This window comes from Poeciliopsis prolifica, unplaced genomic scaffold (assembly GCF_027474105.1).
Source record: "Poeciliopsis prolifica strain line A6 unplaced genomic scaffold, Auburn_PproV2 SCAFFOLD021, whole genome shotgun sequence".
NCBI lineage: Eukaryota > Metazoa > Chordata > Actinopteri > Cyprinodontiformes > Poeciliidae > Poeciliopsis > Poeciliopsis prolifica.
In genome coordinates this window covers 4701722-4729008 of record NW_026562396.1, presented here as the reverse complement: position 1 = coordinate 4729008, position 27287 = coordinate 4701722, and the positions used below count along the sequence as shown (strand labels likewise).

The window sequence follows — 27287 nt, the reverse complement described above, 5'->3', positions numbered from 1 at the left end:
GCGCCTCTAAAAGTATACAAACATGCATACTTACCATCCCACACTATGATATCAAACTGGATGTGATGTAAGACCTTTTAAAGAGCAAATGTTTGGTTTATATACTGTATTATATACTGTATTAGTGTGCACTTGTTAAGTCTTTTTGTTTTTTTAACTCCTCTAAGAGGCCGCCATTTTAACCGCCAGGGGGCAGTGCTGCACCACATGCACTCTGAGACTGAACCGAGAAATAACAGGGAAATGGGAAGATTAAAAATAAGTGGTAAATATATTGAAACAGGAGTAAAAAAAGAATAATAAGCAAAAAACCCCTCGAATTATGAACATTCCCGTGTCTAAGAAGCACTGTTTTTCATATTGTTACTGTCCATTGGGGAGCCAGCAGACTGAGCATCTGCTGCACTTTAATCTCAGAAAAAGGACTTTGGCAGGACTTGTGTTTTTTAAGGCCGCTGAGGCAAGCAGAAAGCAGGAAGCACACTCACTGCACAGAATGAGGCCAACGTCCCATCATGCTTTGCTCAGAGACAGATCAGCATCTCGATGTGCAAAACGATCGGTAATGTCAAGTAACTCTGACTAGGTGCAAAATGACTGACATTTTCACAGGAAACAGAGAAAACTGAATTATATCTTTATTTTTTGGTTAAAATGCGTCTCTGTGTATGGAGACCCCAAGTTCTTTGGGACAAACTTGTGGCCATAATTAATTGATGTGATGTAAAAGGCAAACATGGAGACCAGACTATGAATCTTCCCAGGTCTTTAAGTAGGGCAGCAGCTAAATCTGCTTCCTCCTAAAGTCTGAGCCTGAGAAGCAGATTGGCTGCATGAAAACTCTGCACCCAAAGGGAGTGAAGCGACGGGATGCACTTTAATCTCACATAAAGCTCTCATAAATCAAAGGCAGATCAGTGGTGGACCACATCATCCAAATCACATGCCTCAGTTCTGGAGATAATATTTGAATAAAAACAAAAGTGTTACACAACATGCTCCCTCTGCTCCTCACACTCAATCCTCCACACACTCAGAACATGAAAACAGCACTATGAATAAAAGGTGTTATTTATTTATTTTTATTTTTTATTAAAAACTAGCATTTACTTGGTGCAGTCTATTTTCACACACAGTATCCTGGAAATTTGACTTTGGCTCCAACCACCATCCATCTGTCCTTTGTCTTTTGGGGTCACTTGTGCAGTAAGTTAACCTGAGAAGTTCATACTGCCCTCAACCCCATCAATTAGGCCAAATCCTCTGAGAGAATCCCGAGGCATTTCCACACCAGCCAGTTCCTCTGTGTCCAGGATCTTCATTTGGTTCCCAAAGGAGGCATCCTATCAGATGCCTGAACCACCTTGACTGGCTCCTGGAAAGGACAAGGCTGTAAACACCGGCCTTCAGAAGGCAGGGTGTCCCTGTTTTATCTTTTGTTCATGGAGCAAAACTGTATCAGTTTTTTTTGTTTGTTTGTTTGTTTGTTTGCTTGTGTAAGTGCCTTCAAATCACTGAGTCAGATGCAAATGACCATATGAACGTTTTTGATGAACACCTTTCACCGTTACCACCAGAGATAGGCATCTCTGCAGAGGTAAATGGTCAAAAACAAAGAATAAGTGGAAGGATTTTGTCCTGATGTTTTCACATGACTTTGTGGTTATTGTGTGAATGGACTGGCGACCTGTCTGGGGCGACCCCGCCTCTCGCCCAAAACATTCGCTGGAGATAGGCACCAGCACCCCTCATGACCCCACCGGGGACAAGGGTGTGATGGATGTGAGAACACCAACTCTTGGGAGCCCCCTGTTGACTCGGTTCGCTTATGCCTCTGGCTGACTGCACACTTTAATTGAGTTCAAAATAAAACAAATAAACAAAAACAGTCAGGTCCCTGCACTGTACTTTTGTTCTATTTTGGCCCTTGTTGGTAAAAGTGATGTACTAACTATCTATTTTTTTATGTTTATGACAAAATGTCCAAGATCAAAATATTAAATACAACTTCTTTTAAACTCTCCTGTTGATATATCAGATTATATTATTTATCTGATTTTTGACCACAACACAAAAAACAAGAAGGGGTAAAAAAAAAAAAATAAATAATAATAATAATAATAATTCAAGTTATAATTTTTGAGAGGCGCAGCTTAAGGTTATGGAAACCGACCAGAGAATATGACGATCATGGGAGAAAGTTATTAAAGCAAAGCGGCCATAAAACTGGTATCATTTATGTTTCTCTTTGCTTATGTGGCTAATTGCTGCTCTAATGGCTTTTGTTATTGACCGTTCAGTGGAAGATCTACAAACATGACGCAGATTGTGGGTGACGCACGAAATGGGCGTTTCTTTTTGTTTTGCCTTATTTATTTTATTTTATTTTTTTCTGGTCAAACGCTGTAAAAAATGTTTCACTGAAGCAATTGGATTTGGATGGAGGCTGTAGTAAAAAGACGCTTTAATTTCAATCAGTTGCCTGCGACACAGCGCACCTGGTAGGCTTTATAACTGCGGTATTACTGATATCAGAAAGCTTAAAAAGCAGGAAACGAGTTTGATGGTGCGAATTAGTGAACTGAAATTCTGAACATGTTTTTTTTTTCTGAATCTATAGTGATTCCAATGCATCGAGTTTTAGCTCTAAATCTGAAAAGAGGTCAACAAATGACATGCATAACGCAGCCAGAACATAGAGGGAGAGAAACCTGCACACTTCTTGCAGTGTTCGTCCCCTCCTTCTCCTTTGTACACACACACACACACACACACACACAAACACACACACACACAAACACACACACACACACACACACACGCACACACACACACTCGTCTCCTCCCCCTTCCTCTCTGATGAGGGGGCAGGTCTTGTTGTAGTGGGCTGTATTACTGCCTTGGCAGGTGATGCTGCAGCTCACACGGGGCTGGAACAGCCTCCTTGCTTATCTGCTTTTAATTAGACAGGTGACCTGCTTTCAGCACCACCGTGCGTCAACAGCTCCGGCAGCGCACATCTTATTCTTCTTTTTTTTTTAATGATTTTTTTTTTTTTTTACCCCCAGCCTTTACCCGCCCGGTGCTTCTAGCAGACAAAGCTGCTTCGTCCCCGTCCAGACGCAGCATTTCCGCGGCAGTTTCAGCACCGGGTTCTGGAGCTGTCCAAGCGTTCTGCACTTCCTCTTTTTTGTTTGTTTGTTTGTTTGTTTTTCATTCCTCGGGAAAAGAGATCCTCCACCCCCTTACCAGCAGACTCACTCAGCGCCGATAAGAGCTGGTTTCCTGCGCGCTCCGTAGTAGATCATTCCAAGGATGGCGTCCAAACGCGCTGGCCTTTTCGTGCTTCTCCAGCTTCTTGTCCTGAGCGCAGTGAGCCAGACGTCTGCCTTCCCCACACCTACAGCCTCGGCGGATGGTGAGTTTGCGGGAACTGGGGCGCCGTTTGATTGATTCCTATTTTGTACGCAGTCGGGTTTTTTTTCCCCATTTATTTATTTATTTTTAAAGATTTGCTTAAAACTTCCCCGAAAGTACCGCGGAACGCTCAATGGGTCGCATAAAGAAGTAGACTTTTTGTTGTTGCTGTTGGTTTGTGAGTGTTGTAAACGGTGTCTGGCCTGCTGGTTTGTTTCCCTCTCCCGTCTTAAATTCAAACGAGCCATCCTGTAACCCAAAGAGTTGATAGCGGCTGCTGGTGTTGTTAATGCGCCCTGTCGCTTTAGGCCGCTTGCGGTCTATTTTCGCCACAGTTTAATCTTTTGTTTGATAATCCGATTAAGCTCTGCCTCTGGTGGGGAGTTAGGAGGGCAGGAACCCAGCAGATCACGTCAACCCGAGAGGTCTTTTTTTTTTTCCACTGAAGCGACTTTAAATCATATCTCAAGTCAATTAAAGTTCGCAATTAAATCATCTGCACGGATAATATGTTCTGCTTTTGAACGCTTTAAAGCGGTGATGTCGTTGCAGATAAAACTGTGTACAACAGACAGCTGACAGAGGAGAGACCTTTACAGGAACAGGTTGGTGACATCCCTTCTGTCTCAACACCCCACGGCTGATTTGCTTCTTTTAATATCCGGCCAAATGTGTTTTATGGTCACTTTTCAAACAACCTGTTTTTTTCTTTTCTTTTCTTCATCCCCGTAAACATTAATTATCTGGCCTCACATCCCGACTGACACAATCAATTGTTTGTCCTTGCCCAGATTGCAGAGGCGGACAGCGTGAAGGCTGCGGTGCAGTCAGCAGGTAAGAGGACGCCCCGCAGCCGATTAATCGATGACTCCGCTTCCGCCTGCCGCGCAGGTTTCAGGCTGCAGCAGCAGCAGCCTGTCCGGTAACGGAGCCGCCACCTGCGCCCTCGCTCACTGCCGCGTGCGTCTCCTTCCCGACAGAGAGCAAACGACCCGCGACCCCCGAGGACGCGGAGTCGGAGCAGGGCGACGACTTCACCATGCTCCAGTCTCTGGCCGACGGCCAGAAACCGAAGGAGGCCCCCGGGGGGCCGGTGAAGAAGGGGGGCCGTCAGTACGTCCCCGACGAATCCGACTCGACGAAGAGCAGACGTCTGGCTGACGACTACGACTCCACCAAGAGCGGGATGGACTACGGCAAGTAGCAGGGTGTATGCACACATACGCACTCATCCATCAAAACGCAGAAAGGAGCCGATCCCATCAAAACGATGCTGCCCTTTGTCTCCACAAGTCACAGACACGAGTCTCCAGTCTGCGTCTTTTGTCTTGATTTTTTTCCCCTCCGTCATCAAGGACAGGCCCATAACGCTGCTGCTGCTGCTGCTGCTGCCTCTATCCTTCTGCTGGCAGGCCACCAGGCAGACATTTTAAGAAAAGAGTAGGAGACACGTGGGTCTGATGGAGTTGAGCCGCGACAGGAAGAAAGGAGTCAGAGACAGGACACGTGAATCCCAGCACAATCAAATGATCCTCCTCCTCGACTCGATGCAGGGAAAGCTGATCCTCTGTCTCCCATCAGATTGCTTTCATCGCTCACAGATAGAAAAAAAAACAACAACACAGCATGTTTTTGACGCCTGTGCGTTTTTGAGCATCTTTCCACTGTATGAATGTTTAATATGAACTGTGACAAACACAGATGACCCAGTATAAATGATGAGAAACATGTTTTAGTTTGTCTCTGTAATGAATTAGGATAGAACCCCAGATCCCTCTTAAAATGTCTAAAATATGGTGTATCATATCCTATCAGAACATTTTTAATGATTCTTACATTTTTTTTTATTTCATACATTTTGCTTTGAGCTGCCTTTACAATCAGAATCAGCTTACCATCTCTGAGAAGTTTTTTTCATCTCAACTAGAGTCTAAATGCATTTGTGTACAGCTTCTGTTGTACGTTTCATTATTTTTTTCCGATTTTAATTTTTGTTGCCTAAGTGCAAATAGACTACTTTATGATTAGGCATCAACATGCAACATTTATGCCATTCGCATTTTTTTCCACATCACTTTACATTTCCACTCACATTAGCTCTGCCCTTCATGACAGCGCCCTCAACACCTGTCGTCGTTTCAAGGGGGCCCACATTTACTGCAGTCTGACCTTTGAAGCCCTCTTAGAGGGTCAGGCGGCTGGAAGTCAAAAGATGGAGCGGCATCACTTCCTCTGCACAAACCTTTTTTCTTCTCCCCCCCCCTGCTTCCAGGTTACACTATACGCTCACATTTGGCGAGCTCAGCAGTCAAGATCTGTTCAAAGTGAGCCAAAAATAGATGGAAGGAAACGTATCACTTATGATTCAACCTGCACACACGGACAAAAATAATCTGGCACTGCTACTCGTTTTCACTCAGTTTTGGACCTCGGGAGGCAGCCGGCGCCGTTATGCAAGTGTCAGACTGTCGCAGTTGCACATTTGTCGCTCGCGATTGCTGTGACACGCCGAATATGAGGAACACTTATTTTATTTATTTATTTTTTGTAGTGTGTAAAGAAAATAATTCTGCTCTGCGGGGCTGAAAGGAATGACATCGATGGTCTCTCTCTTCGCAGATGACCCAGAAAGCTTCCGGCAGGTCGACGGCTCCCCGCTGACCGCTGAGGACATCGTTCAGAAGATTGCCAACAAAATATACGAGGAGGACGACAGAGGGGTGTTCGACAGGATCGTCTCCAAGCTGCTCAAGCTGGGGCTGGTAAGCGCCGAGCTCAGCCTCGTCCTCTGAAACTCGGGCCCAGCGGGTCGCTTGACATTTACCCCCGCGGGGCCCTCGCTCCACTTCCCTCTGCACAGCCTCTGCCATCACCATAGCAGACGAAGATTTGTAAATTGCATTTATTGTTCCACGAGTTCAGCTGTGAATTGGTGTTTTGTCTCTCGATGGACAGACCCCCTGTGTTGCAACGAGGTCACCGATCAATAATATGGACTCTATCATCACAAACTTGCTCCTGTTGTCTGCTTTGTTTTTTTTTCTCTGTAGATCAATGAAAACCAGGCGGATACTCTGGAATACCAGGTGGCCGAGGCGCTCCAGGATCTCATCACCAAAAATGCGAAGAATAATGAAATCGAGGACATGGACCAGGAGTCTAGGCGAGAGCAGGACGGCCTGGGTTCAGACACGGTACGGCACGAGACGGAAAAAAAAGGTCACAGTCACGCTATCAGCTGCCAGGATCTAAAACCTGCCGGGTTTTTCTTTTCTTTTCTTTTCTTTTTTTCTCTCAGGACGCTTGGGAGACACCCAGGCGGCGTTACGACGAAGAAGACGATGACGAAGTCGCCAACAATGACGATGAGATTGCGGACGAGGTGGACAGGGATGCGGAAGAAGACGTGGACAACAGCTGGGACAAAGAGAAAGAGGAGGGCAACGAGGTGAACCCTGAAGACGGGCTCCAGGATCTGCAGTACTTCCCGAACTTCTACCGTCTGCTCAAAAGCCTTGATTCAGGTGAAAACTCAAGTCCTCCTCACAGAGGATTATTTTATTTCTGTCATTAGAGGCTGTTTTTCCCCCCACATTTGTTTCAACACAGAAAAGCAAGTGTGGATGATAAAACCACACACACACACACACACACAGGCGCTCCAGTGAGCTCATTATCGACACTCCAGTTATGAAGAATTCAGCGGTCAAACGTTTTAGAACCATTTTCATCCATCCATACGCCCGTCCTCATTTTCCACCAGCTCTCTGCTTTGTTTCTCCAGAGCAAGACGCTCAGGAAAGAGAAACCCTGATCACCATCATGAAGACGCTGATCGATTTTGTGAAGATGATGGTGAAGTATGGGACCATCACTCCAGAGGAGGGAGTTTCATATCTTGGTAAGATGTCAAAACAATAATTTGGAGGTTTAAATTTGAAGGTTGCTGAGTCACTATTCCACATAAATCCTTTAGGCTTTGATTGAACAGGTTTTATTGCTCAAGTGGTCTAAATTGCCCACCGAGACTGTTTGTGCTACTTTTTAAAGTGCATAACAGGAAAAGAGAATAATTACAGCTTATCTTAGTTAAAACCATAACTGCATCCCATTTTCCTTAAATATGATGCTTTGTGTTTAACATTGATTTTGAAGCATCAAGACATTTTTTCATGTGGGTGTTAAGCCCAGGGCGGCATCCCATCGGGGGCTCCAAAAACAACGAGACAATTTACCTGTTAGTTGCGTCCCAAATGCGTTTTCTATTGTCTGCTTGCACATCATGACACCAACGTCTTTACCCAAGGTGAATCTTGGTACTAGATCTTATTTTGTTATCTCCAGTCAACAATCTAAATCATTTAAACCTGAACTTTATTGTTCCACATTGAACATGTTTCATTCTACACACAATTTCAGATTCAGGAAACCTTTTTTACAGTTTGTGAAAACTCACAAAAATGTTCATTATAAATTTATTTGGGTCCAGACCACCTTTAGATCGAGACAATCGCTTGTTCATGGTGGCCAGTCCTTCCAGTGAAGTTATCAGCTACAGTTTTAATACTTTGCAGGAACGGTGTGTATAAGTGAGGATTATTCTGCTACTGTTTGGTTGCTGTTCTGTTTTCTTTGGAAGAGTTCACGTTCAGCCTTTCTGCAACTTTAGCTTGACAATAATATCTAAGTGATTTATTATCAGACATCTTTTGTTTGGCGATAACAAACTCCGGCTGAATTTCTCCGTCTTATAAAAGCATTTTATAGTCTAGACAAAACTTAAATAAAAAACTGAGAAAAAAAATACAATATTTTCACCTCTTTCGGAGTGTTTTGCACTTCTTGATTGGCAAGTTATTTTAAAATTAACTCAACGTTTGGGATCGTGTGAAAAATCTCTCTACATCCACATGTGTGGAATGCTATGAAATGATGTGACAAATTTGTTGCTCAAGTTTTTTTGACATGGGGCTTATAGCATGATGAAGGATTTCAGATTTAGACTTTAATCCATTGAGTGTGCAACCATTTTATCCGTGTCTGCTGTTATTGGGTTGTTGTTGTTTTTTTCTGTGTGCTGTTGGTCTAAAACAGTTGAGCATTTTAGACCAGATCATAAATGTCAGGGGGTTTCCAGTATGACCAGACTGGTTACGTTATGGGCATCAGTAGCCAGTGGAAAGGTCAGCCACCTTCCACAGACAGCACTGCCGTCATCTCTATTTCCGCCTCGGGAAATCCCGAACCCATCCGGTCCGCTCTCTGTGTCATAATCCTTCCCTCACTTCAAATCAGCATCAGTTGAAAGGAGAAATTGAAACTTAAAATTAGCTAAAAAAAAAAATAAGAGAGCGATAGAGAGACGTTTTGATTATACGATTAGCCTTTTTCCTCCCTTAAATTATAGTAATTTCATCTCATGTTATTTAGGAGAGAATAAAAAAATGAAGTTCAATAAACAAATCAAATTTTTTGTTCATTTTTAATTTTAATTGAATTTATTACATTTTTTTTATTTTGTTTTTTTAATTTTATTCCTAATAGTTCGATTTGTTTTTATCTCTTTTTTTTTCATTTAAAACATAAATAACTTGGCAGCCATGTTTCCTTTTCACTTCTGCTGTTGACTGAGATAAAAACAAATTTAGCTCCAAGTTTGTCGTCCACTAAGGCTGACCCGCTGCGTTCAGCCTTTAGACGGATTATTCAATTCTCCTTCAGATGACCGTTCCCAACTGTTGGCCATTACTGTCTCAAACCGCGGCTGCGCTAACTGCTGCACACCGCTACACACCGCTACCGAACATAATCTACCATCAGAAAAGACACAGGTCTCCGTGGCCACCGGGCCCCAGCACTCTCCGAGTCCAGGTTATTGTATAGCAAGACACAGAAATGGATTTTCTCCGTCTCCTGGCGACATGCACACGCCCTTCCTCCTCTTTCTCTCTCTCTCCCAGCCCTGAACTGGTTGTGATGTTCTAGTGAGTCACAGCAGGTTCACCACTGAGTACCCAGAGCTGCCAATCATCTCTAATCTGGCAGCGGGTGATGCTGCTCGCTTCAAGATGCAGCCAGAGAGTGAGCGAGATGCAGAGGCAGGAAGCGCTGGAAGGGAAATAGAAGAGTGGGTTTTTCTGTGTTTGCGTGTGTGTCCACACACGGAGGAGGTGGACGGTATACATAGAAGGAGCAGAGGGAAGTGGGCTCATAGTAAGATAGTAAGAAGTAGAAAACTCAAGAGAGGAAACTGGAAAACATTTCAATGTCAAGCCTCGTCACGGCCTCCGTTTGATCTGTGAAATGAGAGGATGCACGCAAAATTCCTCACAGTTGTGGACCCGATCAGAAAAACAAGACTATACCTCTGGTCTCATCTGCATTTTGTCCTCCAAGCTTTTTAACCACACACACACACAAAAAAAAAGAAATATATATATATATATATATATATATATATATATATATATATATATATATATATATATATATATATATATATATATATATATATATATATATATATATATATATATATTTGACAAACAGTTTATAACTAGCAGATATTTCTGCTCACGTCAAGAGGAAATCCATAAACACCGCAAAGGCTCCCAGAGCTATTTAAAGCACAAGGTGCTTTAATCTGTCTGTTAACTATTTATGCAAAGCTTTTAAATGATGAATTAGAAGACAAATGGGAAATCAACACAGAGGATGTGATTTTAGCTGCATTTATCCCCAGACCATCTGCTTCCTTTATCTTTACGTGTCATGTTTCCCTCCTTCGTTAATCCAGAGAGGACCTGTTGTCCTGTCCAGTCATATGATCTGTGTTTGTCTCCTCGTTTCATAATCGCTTTGCTTAGTTATATCCTAACCCCCCTCCTTACACGTACAACACAACCTGAGGATTACTTGATGAATTCATGCAGAAATGTAAACATTTCTAAAACAAACAGCAGCATTTGGATGTTAAACAGGTCCAGCACACATACAGATAATGAAACCACACATAAATTAGTCCTATAAAGGCTTTTTCTTTTTTTTTTTACTCTGGTTGATATTGCTAATTAAGCCACTGGAAATGAGAATGGCAGAGGGAAAAAAAAACAAAAAACACAATGTTGAGTTTATGACTGTCGTCATGCTCTCGGGCCTCATATTTGTTAATGAGACCAAAGCTTTTTCTCATGATAATAACCCTCTGAGTCACACAGGAACCCCGAGAGACACCGAAATGGTCAACAGGCGTCCACTCATCGTCTGCAGAGAGAACTGACCGACCGCACTCGACCGATCAGATCTGAAAGCAGATGTTTTGTTCTCTTCTGTCCACCTGCAGAGAACCTGGACGCTATGATCGCCATGCAGACAAAGAACAAGCTCGGAAAGTCCCTCGTGGTCCCGGACATTTCGAGTCTTACGGGTAACGTCTTTGAAGTGATATCTTTTAGGTTGTGTGCGAAAAGCCGGTGGCTGGACTGAAAGTTTGAAAACAACCGGTTTTTGTTGCTGAAAACTAACAGAATTCAAAAAAGGTGCAAAAAATTGTTCGGAAAAAAATGGCAGATTGTTCTTTTCTTTAGTCAGGAAAGAATTATGTAGAAATAATCCACATAATTAGATCATTTCTTTGCCTAAACACTTTCAATATGGCTCATAAGCAACCTGCAATAAAAGAAAGTTGTTTTACAATTTACCTGGTTTTTTTTTGCCTTCCACGTCTAGTTACACCCTGGATCCAAATGTTAACAACCTTAGAGTAGATTGTTTTATTGCACAATATTAATCTGAAAGTTTTTGAATAGTCCAGTCTCTAAGTATATTTGCTCAAGGACTTGAGTACGGGCCCTTGAAATAATCAGAAAATAGCTACGCAATTAAACCTGCGTTTAGGCAACAATTAAAAACTCTAAATGAACTGGAATAAATCAGGCTGAACAATAAGGCCAGTTAATTTTCCCACCACAGACAATGACAAGGATAGCAAGAGAAGTTTAGAAAATGTCCAAAGTTCTTATTTTTTTCCCAGTAGATAATTATTCCACTGCAATAAGATCACTTTGACTCAACTTTATGTTGGTATCAAAAATGCAGAAGAAGAATGAACCCAAGAACAATAGGAAACACTGTGGGGGGTATTTGAAAGACAATTTAAGGATGGAAGCAGCTAGCTTTATGCAAATCAGATTTTTTAAAAAAGAATCAAATTTAAAAATGTCCAATTCAATGAACAACCACCAAGTGTTTACGCCGAGAATTTTTACCATTTTTGTGTTTTCATTCTGCTTTAGGGAAAAACTTTGATGAAGACGACAACACCAAATCCGAGACTGCCAAGATGCAGAAGGAGTACGAGAACCTGAAGGACTCGACCAAAGAGGAGCAGCCGTCAACCGAGACCAGTCAGTCCACAGAAAAACCCTAACGGCCTCCAGACACACGCGTAGCGTTTTGTTCTACGTCGCCAGCTCAAACTCTTTGACAGTTTCAACAGTTTTTTGTCATTTCACGAATGAAAATGTCCGGCCTCATCGATCGCGTGACTCATTCTTTGTGTTGTTATTGTTCTCTCTATTTGCTCAAATCACAATTTTATTGTTCTTTTTGTTGTTGTTTTTAACGTTCTCATCTCTCAAATAAATATACAATTTTCCTACAAAAAAAAAACACAAGAAATCCTCACCACTTCACTTCAATTAAGTAACTTATCATATTCAGTCTACCACAAAATTGGTTTCATCGCAGTGGAAACCAGTTCAGACATTTTGTCTTTCACAGCGGAGCTCCTGGGAAATAAACAACACTCCGCAGTTCAGGCCAATCATAATTAAGCGCCTGCTCGTCTCTGAACTAGGCCAGTCCAATAACAGTCACCGGAAAAGCTTGTCACAGCCTCGTTAAGTGTGTGTCCTGGCAGACTGCACACACTGCGCGTCAATATAATCCACATTTCCACCCAGACAGAAACCGCCAACCAAAGAACAAAATAAAATGCACACTAGGATTGTTAGGTTCATCAATTACTAAATAGAAAACTGACTGGCTGGTTTTAAAGTCTCCAGTGACTTGTCCTATTTAAGTTTGATCAAAAATGAGAGAAGACATCTATATTAATGCACGTTTGATCTGTGTCTAAATCAAGAATATAACTGTATATATTATATTCATCTGATGAGGCTTGCTGTTTGATTCCATCCTTGCAGCCGTTGTGTTTTCTGTGCAACTGGGCAGGAAATAAAAGAAAGCATGAGGGTTACATTTTTCATATAATGAATAATTTATAAATCTACTATTGGACGAGCTGGTAACATTACCAAGACTGTACAAGACTGTGAAACTGTCTTGTTTGCTAAGACAGTTTCACAGTCTTAGCAAACAAAAAAAAAATTCTTTGAGGAATAATGGCGCTTCAGTGAGGGAAATATCTCACCTTTGTTCTCCTTTTCTTTGAAACCCCAGACCAGCCGGGCAAATCGGAGAGCTACCTGGAAGCCATCAGGAAGAACATCGAGTGGCTGAAGAAGCACAACAAAGAAGAAGGCAAAAATGGTGAGGGATTTTTTTCATTGCAGGAAAGTTGCTGATGCAATCTTGGTCCTGATTCCTTCATCTTGCTGAATATGGTTGGAGGTGACATGACTTTGCTGATGTAACACGCAGGAAAAGGCTCTTATTTCCAAATCATTGCGTCTTCATTTTTCATAAACTGTCACGTCTGGGGCGAAGGAAAATGGGCGACCCTTGTTATCCCCTATTTGCATTTTAAAGGAGCGTGGCATATTAAAATAAATGCTTCGCTCCAGATCTCATCAATATGGATCATCATTAATCATGCTATCCTAATTGCTCCAGAAACAGCTGCTTGCTCGCGGACAAAACACTTGAATCTGCTTCTCTAAAACACCTAAAACAGCTGAAAAGAAAGGGTATTGTTCTCTGATGCTGCGTACTGTCAGCTTTGGCCTGCAGAGCGGTAAAAACTCTTGGAGCGTCTGCTGTGAGGCCGGATGCAGTCGGACGTCATCATGTTGCAAAACCAATGCCCCGCTCTGCTTAATTAGGCAGAGGGGAATGAATCGCTAATGAGTTCTCACCATTCAGACCTATGAGTGGCAGATGATCTCAGCGTGATGTCCCAGACAAGAAAACAAAAGTTCAGGCTCCGTGAGATTTATCCGTACCGCTTGCTTTATTTGTGCCGATCTGATCCGAGCCCAACAACAAGGATAAGAAGGTGAAGACAGAGGGATTACGGATTAAAACCAGGTCTGACCCAGATTCTGGCTTCCCTCCTAGACACAGGAGAAATAAAAACGACAACAACAAGAAAAGACAAAAAAACAGGGACTCTGAAAGCGTGGTGCTGAGGAGGAGAGGAGACATGGGAGGCCAGATCAGCAGGGATGTTTTGTTGGGAGCTCATCTTTAACCTCGCCCTCGACAGGACATTTCATTAGCATTCAGGAGTGTGCGACGGTCGTCCGGGACAACTGGAGGCTCCCCGCCTTCTTGCCAGCGAACTGAGACACTCAGATAATGGTGTAAGAAGAGGCACACACTGACAAAATGTGTCCAATCACCCAATTTTCCCATGATCAGGCTCCATTAGGACTAAAGTAAAGCAGCATCAGGGTGTCCATTTGTAGCTCGTTTTGCAGCACAGTGAACTCCTCTTTGAAGCCCTCGTCCTTGTTCTTTTTTTAGGAGCGAACAAAGCCTTCGCGGCTGAAAACAGTGTCATAGAAACAGAGCGGGATCCGAGCCATTCATTGTGTTTACTCTACCAGAAGCCTCCATTAGGACGATCTCAGCAGCCCATTTGTGTGTGTTAATGAGTTCGTCGTACGAGTTCATCCGAACGCGGGTGCGTGCGCCTGCACTCTGTAAAGATTAGCCAGGGGAGCAGATGGACACACATGGAAACATCCTGGCTTTTACCACTTGGCTTTTTACGGCCCTGATGACGACGACCGACGCCGCGTCTAATCGCGTCCTTTTGATGTTTTCCACAAGTCTTGGCCCACAAGGGACTCCAACCCTAAAGCGCCGCAACGATCCGCCCCACTGCAAATGCTGGGAGGTCGCAGAGTGACCTTTTAGTCATTCTCCATTCCTCCGCTACTGGTTTAGTTGGAGTCCATGGACCTACGTTTGTTCAAAAGAAAAACTATTTCAAACTGAAAAAAGTATTTGAAGTGGAAAAATTAACTCAAATTAAAGATTCGAAACTGAAAAAAAATCTACATTTTGAAGTTGAAAAGAAAAGGTATAATAGGGTTCCAGTCTTCTTTTATAATGTTTTGTACTGTTGGAGCAGAAAAGGGGACTTTTACCATTTCCTTTACATAATCCCTCCACATCATCCAGAGCCTAGCAGGTTTTACATATAATTCAGGTCTGCAGATTGAAGAAGGTTGATTTGTCATCTGGAGAATCATTTCTGTATCGGTTTGGTTGCATGCTTTGGTTGATGTCTTGTTGAAACAACCAATGAAACCCAATTTCTAAGGTTTCGCTTTAATATTTTCAGGTATTTCAGAGTTTGTGCAATAATTCCCAGGGCATCTTGAAGTCCACAACATCACAGATCTTCTGCCATACTTAACAGTGAGAATAAGGTGCTTTTATTTACGTTCGTCTTCGTTTCACACCAAACCCACCTGCACTGTCGTTTATCAGAAAGTTCAACCTTTGACCACAGTTTGCTTGCAGGAACCTTTTTTGCAAGAGTTAAATTATGTTGCCTGGGCAACGACTGTTCAAATACACCATTAAACAGAGACGACAAAGCTTACGTCACGGTTATAGCTGCAATAATGGAAACTCAACTGCATTTGCTGTAGACACTGAGACACCAGATCAATTTAGAGCTGATGTTGGATGCTGTGTGTGTGTGTGTGCAGTTTATAATGCTTCATATTATGGATTTTCTCCCAGCACTGAATAGATGTAAAGAAATTAAATGTTACTTTTGTCCTCAATAATCATATTTTAGCAGGAATACAATAAAATAATCTATGACAGTATTTACATTTCAGAAGCATAACTTGACGATCGTCTTGGCTGCAAATCTGGCATCAGACAAACATCCTTTGACCCTAATCCTCCTTGGACCTTGTTTGGGTGTGGCATCTCAAGGGTTCCCCCTAACCACAGCATCCTCAGTGAACTTGCTGTGAACGTCAGATTATAAGCCGCCCCCATGTGCTACTTCTCGTCCCCCCAGATTATGACCTGTCCAAGCTGAAGGATTTCATGGACCAGCAAGTCGACTCGTACATCGAGAAAGGAATCATCGCCAAAGACGAGGGAGACACCATAAAGAGGATCTACAGCAGCCTGTGACAAGATAATCCGTCCAAAGTCCATCACTAAGATCTCCTACAAGAACACAGAAGCTCTCAAATTATTTTAAATTGTACGATAAATTACCTTCAGTATAATCAAAACCCAATTTCCCAGATGTTCCAAAAATGAACCCAAATTTAAATTTAGTCTCAACTGAATTGAAATTTGCACCCGAAAATGGAAAACAACTAGCTACAGTCCTTTCATAAGGAACCTGGATACTTTGTCACATCACACAGTGAAGTCTGTGAATGTAATTGTTAGAAACGCATAGCAACAATAAATCCATATTATCCATATTAAATCCAAATTATACTAATGTGTAACCCTGTCTTAGTCAGCCATACTAATCTTATTTTCCAGCGCATATGTGAGATTTTATGTATTCCTGCTTTTTATTTTACCATAATTATGTTTGTGACGTCATGATGTCTGTGCGCCTTGTGGCTCTGCTGTAATCCACCTGGAGCCCGCTAGGGGGCGGTGTCGCTGTCAGTAGTTCTCTCTGCATGTCTCCACTTTTGTGTTTTACGTCTTCATCAATGTAGAGGCAGATGATAGAAGTATTTTTGAATGTAAATATTTGTGGATTTTTTTCCTAAAGTTGTAAAAGCAAATAAAACATTGCCTTTTCTTTATATTTGTGTCTGTATTGTGCTACGAAACACCTGAAAAATATATAAAATGTTTTTTTTTTTTTATTGCACCTTTGATAGAATCCTTTAAAGTTTATAGAATAGCTCATCATTATAAACATTGTATTTTTATATCATAAGTTATGATGATACATAAGTTTTTGGTACATTTTTTTATTATTACTTTTGTCAGTTTCAAGTTAATTCAGTGTCCATGGTTTGTACCAACATTTTTTTGACCGCGTGTGTAGATCCATCTCTGGTTGGCTTGAAAGAAACAAAGAGGACGTTTTGGAGTGGCCTAGTCAAAGTCAAAACTTAAATCCCAATTGAGATATTGTGGCGCAATATCTCATTAATGCTTGAAAGTCGAGTGTTGTACTCACAGGGAATCATGGGAAAAGGTTACGATTTGCTCATCTCTTAACTTTGTGTGCTTAAAATGTTTTACCAGCTTAAACCTAAATTACAACTTTTGCTGAATGACAGATTGTCCCCGAAAATATCATTATTATATTATTGTTTTGAGACCATTTTTACGAACTGAATAATAATGGCATAATAATGCAAATTTACTTTCTCAAACACTAATAAACTTTAATTTTCTGCAGAAAACGCTACACTGGAAGACATTTTAAATTATACAACCAAAAAGAAAAAGGAAAAACCATCCACAATCAAAAACTTCAATGAAATGAATTAATATGTCTCTGTAAACAAAATTGCCCTTCAAAAAATATCAGAACACAGTTTTTATTTGTCACGCAATTAATTAATTAATTAACTGGTTATTGCGAGATAAAAACACACTTGACTTGCTTTGGTATGGCTTAAATACATATTTATTTCCGCAAACACAACCAAAGAAGTTTAAAAGCACAATTAAACAGCTGTTACAGACATGTTGTCCACACACATAAATAATGCATTCACACTTCAAAAATAGATCTCTCTCTGCACTCTTTTTCCGACACAAACAAAGACTCTGATGAGGCAAACGTGTTCAAAGGCTTGAGTCCATCCATCGCTTCACTTTAGCAGGAGTTTTGCTCACGCAGGGAGAAAACACTGATGAGAAAAGCTTGAGCTTTCCGATGATTGCTTTCTTCTGAGAACATATTTACTTAAAAACATCGGGGGCTTTTTTATGGTGACTAGTCTCAGCGCGTCGTGTCTCCCTGTGAGGACGAATGCGGCTGGTGTGACCTGTGCAGCAGCTTCGCGTGAATACGCACGGAAAGCAGATAAAACAGTAAAAAAGGAGAACGAAAAAGAATGAATAAAACTAATAATTACAGTTTAATAAATAAGAAGGCAAACATGACACTTGTTCAGCAAGGTAAACTGAAACAGATGAGGTTGTGTTTATGGTCGCATGAACGGACTGCTGCCTTTAAAGCTCATGGTGAGACGTTTTGGGGGCCTCGTCGTCGTCCTCGCTGTTCCTGAAAACATGCAGACAGACAACATGTTTACAGGTGTGATCAGAGGTTTGAGCTCAACACAACAACGTGAACGTGTGTCTTTCTTTCTTTAGTTTTAAGTCAGTGCGAGTGTTTGAAGGATAGGCAAATTACCATTTATGAAGGAGCCATTTCAAAATATGCATGAATGTCATTTTATAGATGCAAATTTCCAAAGTATCCCAAGGAGAAGGATGTAAAGCTTTGGATCGAGTAAGGTGGAAGAAACGTTTAGTAAGGATCATAAAGAAGACCTTATGAAAGTATTCACACTCCTGAATGTAATGAGACTAACTTTTATCTATGACAAACTGCATGTTGTCCCAGGTTTCCTACAGTGCCTTCTGTTCTTCCACTGTTAATAAGCAGGGCATATCTACTTTTCTGGACAAATCCTTACTATTTCTTTGTATGAACTTGTCTTCTGCCCTCTCCTTATTCTTAGACGTTCAAATAATCTGCTGCAACCAACTGCTTCAAGAGTCTGTCTGTGTCTAACGTCGCCAACTGCAAACCGACCGAAACACAGTGGTGGACGCAAATGAATTTTATTGAACAACAGCAAGTTGAAAACGACAACAGAAAGAAAGTCTCAAAACTGAAGCATGTGACTTTTATGAACAGTGTTTTCTTTATATTTACATATTCGTTCAAACTGTGACTATGATGCGACAGTACATGAGACAGATAATCAAGGGAGAGGGTGTGAGCAGCACCTACACAAGAGTGACTGACAGTGCAAAGACCCTCCTCCTGGCTCAGATTGGCTGTTTCTGACTGAGATCCGTGCAGAAGGATGCAGAGGAGCTTATTTTTTACCACAGATTATCTGTCTCATACTATACAGTCTCAACATGGAGACGATACAAAAAAAAAATCTTTATTAAATCTCCATAACTTTAAGAAAACCCTTTAGCAGTTTGCCATCAGCCTTGTTTGCTGACAGAAAACATGGAGATTTTGCTCTTGATTCCCAGAGCTGACAGAAAGATATTTCTTCAAATTCTGACACACAAACTACATTGTGTTGGTGTAACGCAGAAAACATATTGAAGTTTGTGTTTGTAATGTGACTTTTACAAGGGAGCTGATTTGTCGTCTGCATCTTCATCACAATCTTTCCACAGAAATCCAAAGGCCACGGCCATTGTGTGTCCGTTAAGATAAGCCCTGCTAGAAACTGCAGTTCAGACTCTTATCTGAGCTTAGTGTGTGATTGCCAGAAGTTCCACTCAGCACGTAAGAAAAGCAAAATGTAATCAGAGAATTGACGGGCTAACACATGAGGCTCTGTGTGTTGCAGCGGCCAGATGCCTTGTTATGCAACCGTCAGGTACTTAGCAGGAGATTTAGCCTCTGCACGTTCTCCTTGCCCTGCGTGTTGAGACAGAGGGCCGCTCAGCTGCAGAGCTGCACTGCATGCATTCGTTCATGGCAGCTTCCTGGTGAACTGAGTCACGCTGCAGACTTCATTTCCACTTTGGCCTCACTCAAAGTGGTTCAGTCGGTCTATTATCGTCAGAACGTGGGGCTTCCAGCGCTGTTCCGGACCCCAGCGTGTTGTCTAACGAGTAAATGAGTTTTTAGCCTCTTGTGTGTTTAGGCAAACAGAGGCGTGCGTCGTTGTTTCCACGCCATCCCAGGGCAAACACAGGCGCACATTGCATCCCTGTTTAACTTTCCTCTTTTAATAAAATAAACCATAAACCTCAGATTGAGTCGGGGAGGAATAGCAGTGATAGCTGCTTTTTTCTTCATGACAGACTATTCTGCAAAATCAACTTTCTTTTAGGCCTAATGGGAAGCTTTTGAAATACTAAAGCTGTAGTTTGGTACTTCATTCTTTTACTTTATGTTTCTGTGCTGTGCTGCATTAACAGGAAGTCCTGATTCTCAGATACTGTGCTAAGCAGAAAAGCTGTGTACTCCCACAGGGATCGTGCCAAAATAGGGTGGTTTCCACCAACCCTGGCTTTGCCTGCAGTACTTAAACATTTGCCAGCCTTTATCACACCAAGAAGAACTGGTTTGTCTCAATCAGTGCTTCACGAAGCAATACTCAAGTCAACAGTAACACCCTGAACAAACGTTCTGGTGTGAGTTTGTCAGATTTGGACGGTTAGAGAGGACGTGATTCGTGAAACGCTGTAAAACAGAACCTGGAGCTCTTACAGCGAGGCCTGAAACTGCGACGACTCACATCAGAGAAGCAGCTGCATGGTGAGGGGAGGAGGGCGACTCACCTTACTTCCTCTTCCTTCAGTCTCTGTGCAGCCTGCTTTGACTGTTTGATTTGCAAGTCCAGTCTGTGCAAGAAGTCTTTGGCTGACAGCTCCTCAGGCTGAGGCTGAGGCTGGGGGGCGTTGGAGTTCTTGGGAGGCGGCGACGAGGGGGGCGAGGGTCCCTCAATGTCCTGTGTCATAACGTGGGGTACGTGTGCATCCTGGTTTGCCGTCTCCCCTTCCCCGTCAGGAGACTCCAGAGACAGTCCGTTAAAAATGGAGCGCTTCTCCGACGCCACGGGGATGTTGAGGCTGTTCTTCAGGAAGATGCAGTCGTTGCTGAATAGCTTGTTGGCTCGTTTGATTTGCTCCATCTGCAATAAGAGAGCAATAAAAAAAATAATAAAAATAAAAAACACAATCTTTGGGTTTAGTGATGCTTAAAACAGCATCTAATGAACTGAATCAGGAGATATTTCCTTGATTGTTGGGCAAGGAACTGCAATATCAGTTTTCCCCCGAATGCATCAAAACCAAACACCCATAACTTTTTTTCTGAGTTAAGAGACATTTGCTTGGTTGTATACACAAGTCGACTGAATTGTTGAATATAACTAAATTTGCACAAATGAGAATAGGTGTTCCAATCTCTGGACCTTAAAATGAAATTTTCCCTTAAAATGCAGATTTAGGAGGAAAAAACGATCTGCCTTATTTGTTCTGAATGTGAACATCTCTCTCTGTAGGTCAGCTAAGAACTGGCACAAACGCAGAAACTAAGTGTAAAACCGAGAACTCAGATCGTGTTCAGACCAACTGAGGGGAAACTACAACCGTGGCAGGACTTCCTGTGGGAAAAAAAGTGCTCAAAAATGCACCTAACCACAGGTTAGTGCATTGCAGAGGTAGGACTTGCCTGAGCTCATGCTGTTGTGCACTGACGACCTTAAATAGATGAATTTGGTGAATAGACACACCAGAAGAGCTCAGGCGTAATTATTTGAAAGTGATGTTGTGGCCGGTCGCTGCTTACGTGTCAGGCGGTAATAATTACCGTCATGTTTAGTTTCTGTGATGAACATGAAGGCAGCAGCAGCCTTACCGTCACACCGTATTTGAGAGCGATCCCCTGCAGAGTATCACTGTCTGTAACCCGATGCTCTATGTATTTCTCCCCCAGGGATGCAGTGACGCTGGCTGTACTTCCGTACGAACGGATCTTGGTCCGGGCCAGGCTCTGGGACAGTTCGCTCTCGGACTCGGAACCCGACCTGGACCGCGGGAAGATGGGCTGGGCAAGTCGACCTCCTCCTCCTCCTCCTCCTCCATCCCGCATCGGCAGGACGGGAGAGAACTCCGCCATCTTCTCTCCTGAATAAATAAAGAGGGCAGATACCTCCGTTCGTCTGAAAGCCCCGGGTGTCTCTCTGCAGCCGAACTACAGCGAAGGTTTAGGCGGCAGGCCGAGCTCCATCCCGGGTCACTTTGGGCACGTCCACCCTGGGGAAAAGACGCATGTTTAGGGGGACACAGCCTCACCGCTCCCCTCTCTCGCGTAGACCCGCTACGTTAATCTTCGTACGTCCAGAGGGGACGTCGGACTTCCGGTTAGATTTTCAAAATAGTTCTCAGATCGTTATCAGAAAAAAATACATTTATTATTAATTACATTAATAATAATAATAATAGTATTAATAATAATTATTGATGCTAATATAGATGTAAATTAGAAGTAATAATAATAACAATATATTAGAAATAATAATACCGGTATTATTATTACCAGTAGAAATAATAAACACATAATTAAACAAATAAACAAAGACTTAACCAAAAAGAAAACAAGCATATTTTTTTTATGTTTTCACCTTTTTTTTAAAAAAATATTTGAAAACATTCCAACATATTCAGTCTCTATGTGATATAGCTAAAGCCAGTTTCCTTCCAGATCATTAAAACACAAATTGAACAGCTAATATTTCATAAAAAGAAAGTGAATAGTTTCACGCAGTGTGGGAAGGTTTGGCAGGTCCTTGTGATCACTCCCCTCCTGTCTGTGAAATGTGACTCCTGTAAATTTTCCAGACACTGTGAAACCAAATGATTTAACAAGCATGTGATAGAAAGTATGTATGTTCTCCTCCTAACATGGCTAGCAAAGGCTATAAATGATAAACTGAATTTTTCCAAGATGGAAAAACATCATAAACTCTCCTAAATAAGGAAGTAACTGTTCATGTACTGGTTTAAAATTTCCAGTATTCGCTGTAATCACGCTGACATCGACTAAACAAACCAAAAAAATGTACAGATATTTACTGAAGGATGTTGACAAGATACTCAGAAATATGTTCGTTTCCACTAGTAAATTGTAACTTGATCCAATAACAGACAAAATAGCAACACAAAGACAAATACTGACCCTAGTGTGAGAAACAGAATTTGATTGATTTCATAGAAAACATGTGTCCAGTATCTTGAACTGTCCTTGAGACATTACAACAATGTCCCACGGACAAGGGGTCTGTTTGTCAGACAGTTCAAGAGACAGTTATCCCAGATACTGACATAATGTATTTAACATTTTGAATTCAATGAAAGTTATCTAAAAATCTTTTCTCCAAGTTTTCTGGCATTTAACAAATAGAAATAAGTTTGGTAATTCCAACTAATCTAAAACAAGAGAAGTTTACTCTGATTTGACAACAAATGAAAAATGTATTTGTGTCTTTTCTTTCAGTGCATATAAACATATGGTTTCAACTGTATCTTTGAATTGAGGCCTATTAGAATGTGAATTTGATTAATAAAAAAATGGTACAGTGATGGTATAGTGTCATCTGCATTGATATTCACAGTTAATTCCAACATTTAGGTTGGAATCTACTTCCAACCTAAATGTGAAATAAAACATAGTTGTTTTGTTAAAAATTTGATTGGTAATAAGCAAGTTTTGTTATTGTCTGACCCAGATTTTAGGAGTCCATGTCAACTGGATACTTTGATGATTTAATAGGTAATGCAATTTGGCAAACTACAAGTAGGACAAACTCCATTATGTGATTCCAATCTGGGATCCTGTGAAAAACAGAGGCCTTCTGATCATGTATTCATTTCTGGACGGACAGTGAGTGGAAATTTTCATCACCACCTGCCACTGCCGTCTGCGCGGTCTGTATTGTTACTGGTTATTCAGACGGCCAAGTGGTGGAAAGCTCCCTGACGTCGCTTGGTTCATCAGGGAACTTTCTTCACTTATTGAAACACGCAAGGGCTTTGCCATATAAACCCACTAATGGGTAAAAATGGACTCTAAATGTGGCATCAATAAGATTTAGCATGTTTTGCAAGAGAAACACAAAGGCTGCAGGTGACTCTTCGAGATGAACAGGATGTGCAGAGGTGAAACTTGATCCAGCGTGGAACAAATGTGGTGGAGCAATAAGTGGATTCATGATCTTTAATGCTTTATTGATTCAATCAGCACCTCTCCAGGACACACATGGAGCTGTGCTCATCTCACCGCGTGACATCTTCAAATGGAAATCAGGTCATTAAATGTGTGCAAGGGAACACAGAAGGACCAGGAAGAGGGAGTGTGGCGCATTAATTAGTCATGAAGCTTTCAATAGGACATGACAGATTTTTTTTTTAAATCAATTCTGCATTCATGTAATATTTGTTTCCCCCTCCTTTAGTCGTGGCTGGTTTCTTCTGGGAATGGTTTGTTTAAGGACTATGTGGAGGGGACGAAAGCATGCAACAGAACTCCATCCCGTCTCCATGCTGTAAAACAGCCAGGGAAACAGCTGTCTCCTTTAGACGGAGGAGAAGGAACAGTTTGTCTCTCATGTTGTAACCATGATAACAATCAGCCTCCTGATCCAAGTCCACCTACAGCTTTATAGGAGAGAGGACATGACGGACCGTGCCAATTCACTCCTACCCGTGGTTTACAGTTGGCCAAAAGGAGTTTAGCCTTTCTAGAGTTTGTTTCCTCTCATAATTTGTCAAATTAATAGTTTAGAAATCAACAGAGCCTGTTGAAAATACTTGATTCATATATTTATTTACTACTCATAGATGAACATAGACGTCTTTGCAAAGCCAGATGTAATTCTGGAATAAAACAAATGGAAAGTTTGTTTTATTCTGCCCCCTACTGGAAATGTTTTAGTGTTGCAGCTCAGTCCTTTGAACAAACTTTATTTATTATGTGATACTTTCCATACAGACTACAGCCCAAAATGGTCAGCAGGTTAAACATACAATAGAATGATGCTTAATGGTGATGGACGTGATATGGGATGAATACCCAACACCTAACAATGAAAACGTTCTTATTAAATAAGAAGGGAAAAGTAAACGCTATCTTTACTTCACAAGAAAGAAAAATGAGACAGATGTTTGTGTCTTCTACAACTCAAACATAAAGTAAGCCAACTAGGTGATAACAGTAAAAAAAATAGCCGCTCAACTACAACTATAGAATAAAAATAAGCAGAACTAAATAATTCAGAGGTAAAATTGTTGATAAAATGCTATTGCTTGTGTGCCTCAAAACCACATTAAAATAATAATAATAATAATAATAATAATAATAATAATAATAATAATAATAATAATAATAATAATAATAATTGATACCTTGAATATAAGATACGATAAAGGACTGAGACCTAAGCTACTCTATAAGCTGAATAAAAATAATGACGTCAAAAACGACTTGGATTAAAGCTACATTACACTGATAGGTTTGACATTATATCTATGGGTTCATGAACCACAATGGACTCACCCAGAAAAGAGCTTTATAAACAAGTAAAATGCATTTAAAATTCAATTTAAAAAAAATCGTTACAAATCTTTGATGTAAAGATTTTGAAATTTGTCAGAAATTTGTGCTGGTTTTTGTTGAAAATCAGGCCGCTGGATTTTGGAGCCTCAATATTTCCTCCAGCAGATGGCGCACGTTAGTTACTAATCTTAAAGTAGAGCATATACTGTAGGTTTTACACTAGTAAAATCTACAGTATGCTCTATATATAGGTCATACATATGTACAGATTTTACTTATATATAGAAAGAGAGCTTACTTTTCTATCTTTGCTTTAAAAAAAATCAGCCGTCCGCTTTGCTGGGGAGGAATGTTCTGACATAATCTTGATTTGACTGCACACCAACTTATAATGTGGTTATTTATCCAAGATCATTTCAGCAGCCAAGATAATTATGAATGACTCGTGAGTTACGCAGAGCTTGTGGCGTAGCAATTAATCCAGCTGCTGCTCCTATAGAGTGTAAAGTCCTGAAATGAGCCTCAGCTATTAGTAAGCAGATGTAGCCAGAGGTTCCTGGTTCCTTTGTGGCGACTGAAGGACAACAGAAACTCACACTGGAAAACATTACAGTTCAAATGAGCCAAGAGACAAACAAAAATACGGCTTGTCGGCTGTTATAGAGGACAAATTTGATAATGAAAGTTTGCCCTGATGTGCACTTCATTTCCTGGCAACTTGACTCTTTAGTTTGGGCCTATTTTAATCCAGCAACTTTCCAATTCTTTTGTCTCAGTTAGATTAAGAAAGTTCATGTTAACTAAGTGCATGGTTGCATATTATTCCTGCATATCATGTATTTGCCTTTGAAGCAACCTCTTGATGTCTCTCCACAACTTCCCAGCTGAATTAAGGCTTTTAGTGTTTGCAAAATTTACAGTTAGGGCCAGAAATATTTGGACAGTGACACAGGTTTTGTTATTTTAGCTGTTGACAAAAATATGTTCAGAAATACAATTTATATATAATATGGGCTAAAAGTGCACACTCCCAGCTGCAATATGAGAGTTTCCACATCCAAATCGGAGAAAGGGTTCAGGAATCATAGCTCTGTAATGCAGAGCCTCCTCTTTTTCCAGGGACCAAAAGTAATTGGACAATGGACTCTAAAGGCTGCAATTAACTCAGAAGGCCTTTCCCTCGTTAACCTGTAATCAAGTAAGTAGTTAAAAGGTCTGGGGTTGTTTCCAGGTGTGTGATTTTGCATTTGGAAGCTGTTGCTGTGACCAGACAACATGCGGTCAAAGGAGCTCTCAATTGACGTGAAGCAGAACATCCTGAGGCTGAAAAAAAGGAAAAAATCCATCAGATAGATGGCAGACATGCTTGGAGTAGCAAAATCAACAGTCTGGTACATTCTGAGGAAAAAGGAATTGACTGGTGAGCTTGGGAACTCAAAAAGGCCTGGGCGTCCACGGAAGACAACGGTGGTGGATGATCGCCGCATACTTTCTTTGGTGAAGAAGAACCCGTTCACAACATCAACTGAGGTCCAGAACACTCTCAGGGAAGTAGGTGTATCTGTCTCTAAGTCAACAGTAAAGAGAAGACTCCATGAAAGCAAATACAAAGGGTTCACATGTAGATGCAAACCATTCATCAATTCCAAAAATAGACAGGCCAGAGTTAAATTTGCCCAAAAACACCTCAAGAAGCCAGCCCAGTTCTGGAAAAGTATTCTATGGACAGATGAGACAAAGATCAACCTGTACCAATGATGGGAAGAAAAAAGTTTGGAGAAGAAAGGGAACGGCACATGATCCAAGGCACACCACATCCTCTGTAAAACATGGTGGAGGCAACGTGATGGCATGGCATGCATGGCTTTCAATGGCACTGGGTCACTTGTGTTTATTGATGACATAACAGCAGACAAGAGTAGCCGGATGAATTCTGAAGTGTACCGGGATATACTGTCAGCCCAGATTCAGCCAAATGCTGCAAAGTTGATCGGACGGCGCTTCACAGTACAGATGGATAATGACCCCAAGCATACAGCCAAAGCTACCCAGGAGTTCATGAGAGCAAAAGGTGGAATATCTGCAATGGCCAAGTCAATCACCCAGATCTTAACCCAATTGAGCATGCATTTCACTGCTCAAATCCAGACTTCAGACGGAAAGACCCACTAACAAGCAAGACCTGAAGGCTGCGGCTGTAAAGGCCTGGCAAAGCATTAAGAAGGAGAAAACCCAGCGTTTGGTGATGTCCATGGGTTCCAGACTTAAGCAGTGATTGCCTCCAAAGGATTCGCAACAAAATATTGAGAAAAAACTTTTTTGTTTGGGTTATGTTTATATGTCCAATTACTTCTGAGCTCCTAAAATGTGGAGTGTTTGTAAACAATGTGTACAATTCCTA

General features: G+C 41.4%; 2 protein-coding genes across 2 annotated transcripts; one reads left to right on the top strand and one right to left on the bottom strand.

Moving 5' to 3' along the window:
* The first annotated feature begins 2903 nt into the window (after positions 1-2903).
* On the top strand, positions 2904-16406 carry scg3 (secretogranin III). Its single transcript, XM_055044979.1, has 12 exons — positions 2904-3418; positions 3970-4022; positions 4209-4251; positions 4398-4613; positions 6037-6179; positions 6468-6611; positions 6716-6941; positions 7202-7318; positions 10760-10843; positions 11712-11822; positions 12880-12969; positions 15647-16406. Exons 1-12 carry the CDS (start codon positions 3316-3318, stop codon positions 15763-15765), a joined length of 1449 nt encoding a protein of 482 aa, XP_054900954.1. The 5' UTR covers positions 2904-3315; the 3' UTR covers positions 15766-16406.
* A 633-nt stretch (positions 16407-17039) lies between these two features.
* lysmd2 (LysM, putative peptidoglycan-binding, domain containing 2) lies at positions 17040-21678 on the bottom strand. Its single transcript, XM_055044980.1, has 3 exons — positions 21191-21678; positions 20110-20462; positions 17040-17848 (listed from the first exon to the last, which is right to left on the bottom strand). Exons 1-3 carry the CDS (start codon positions 21449-21451, stop codon positions 17797-17799), a joined length of 666 nt encoding a protein of 221 aa, XP_054900955.1. The 5' UTR covers positions 21452-21678; the 3' UTR covers positions 17040-17796.
* Between the last annotated feature and the right edge of the window lie 5609 nt (positions 21679-27287).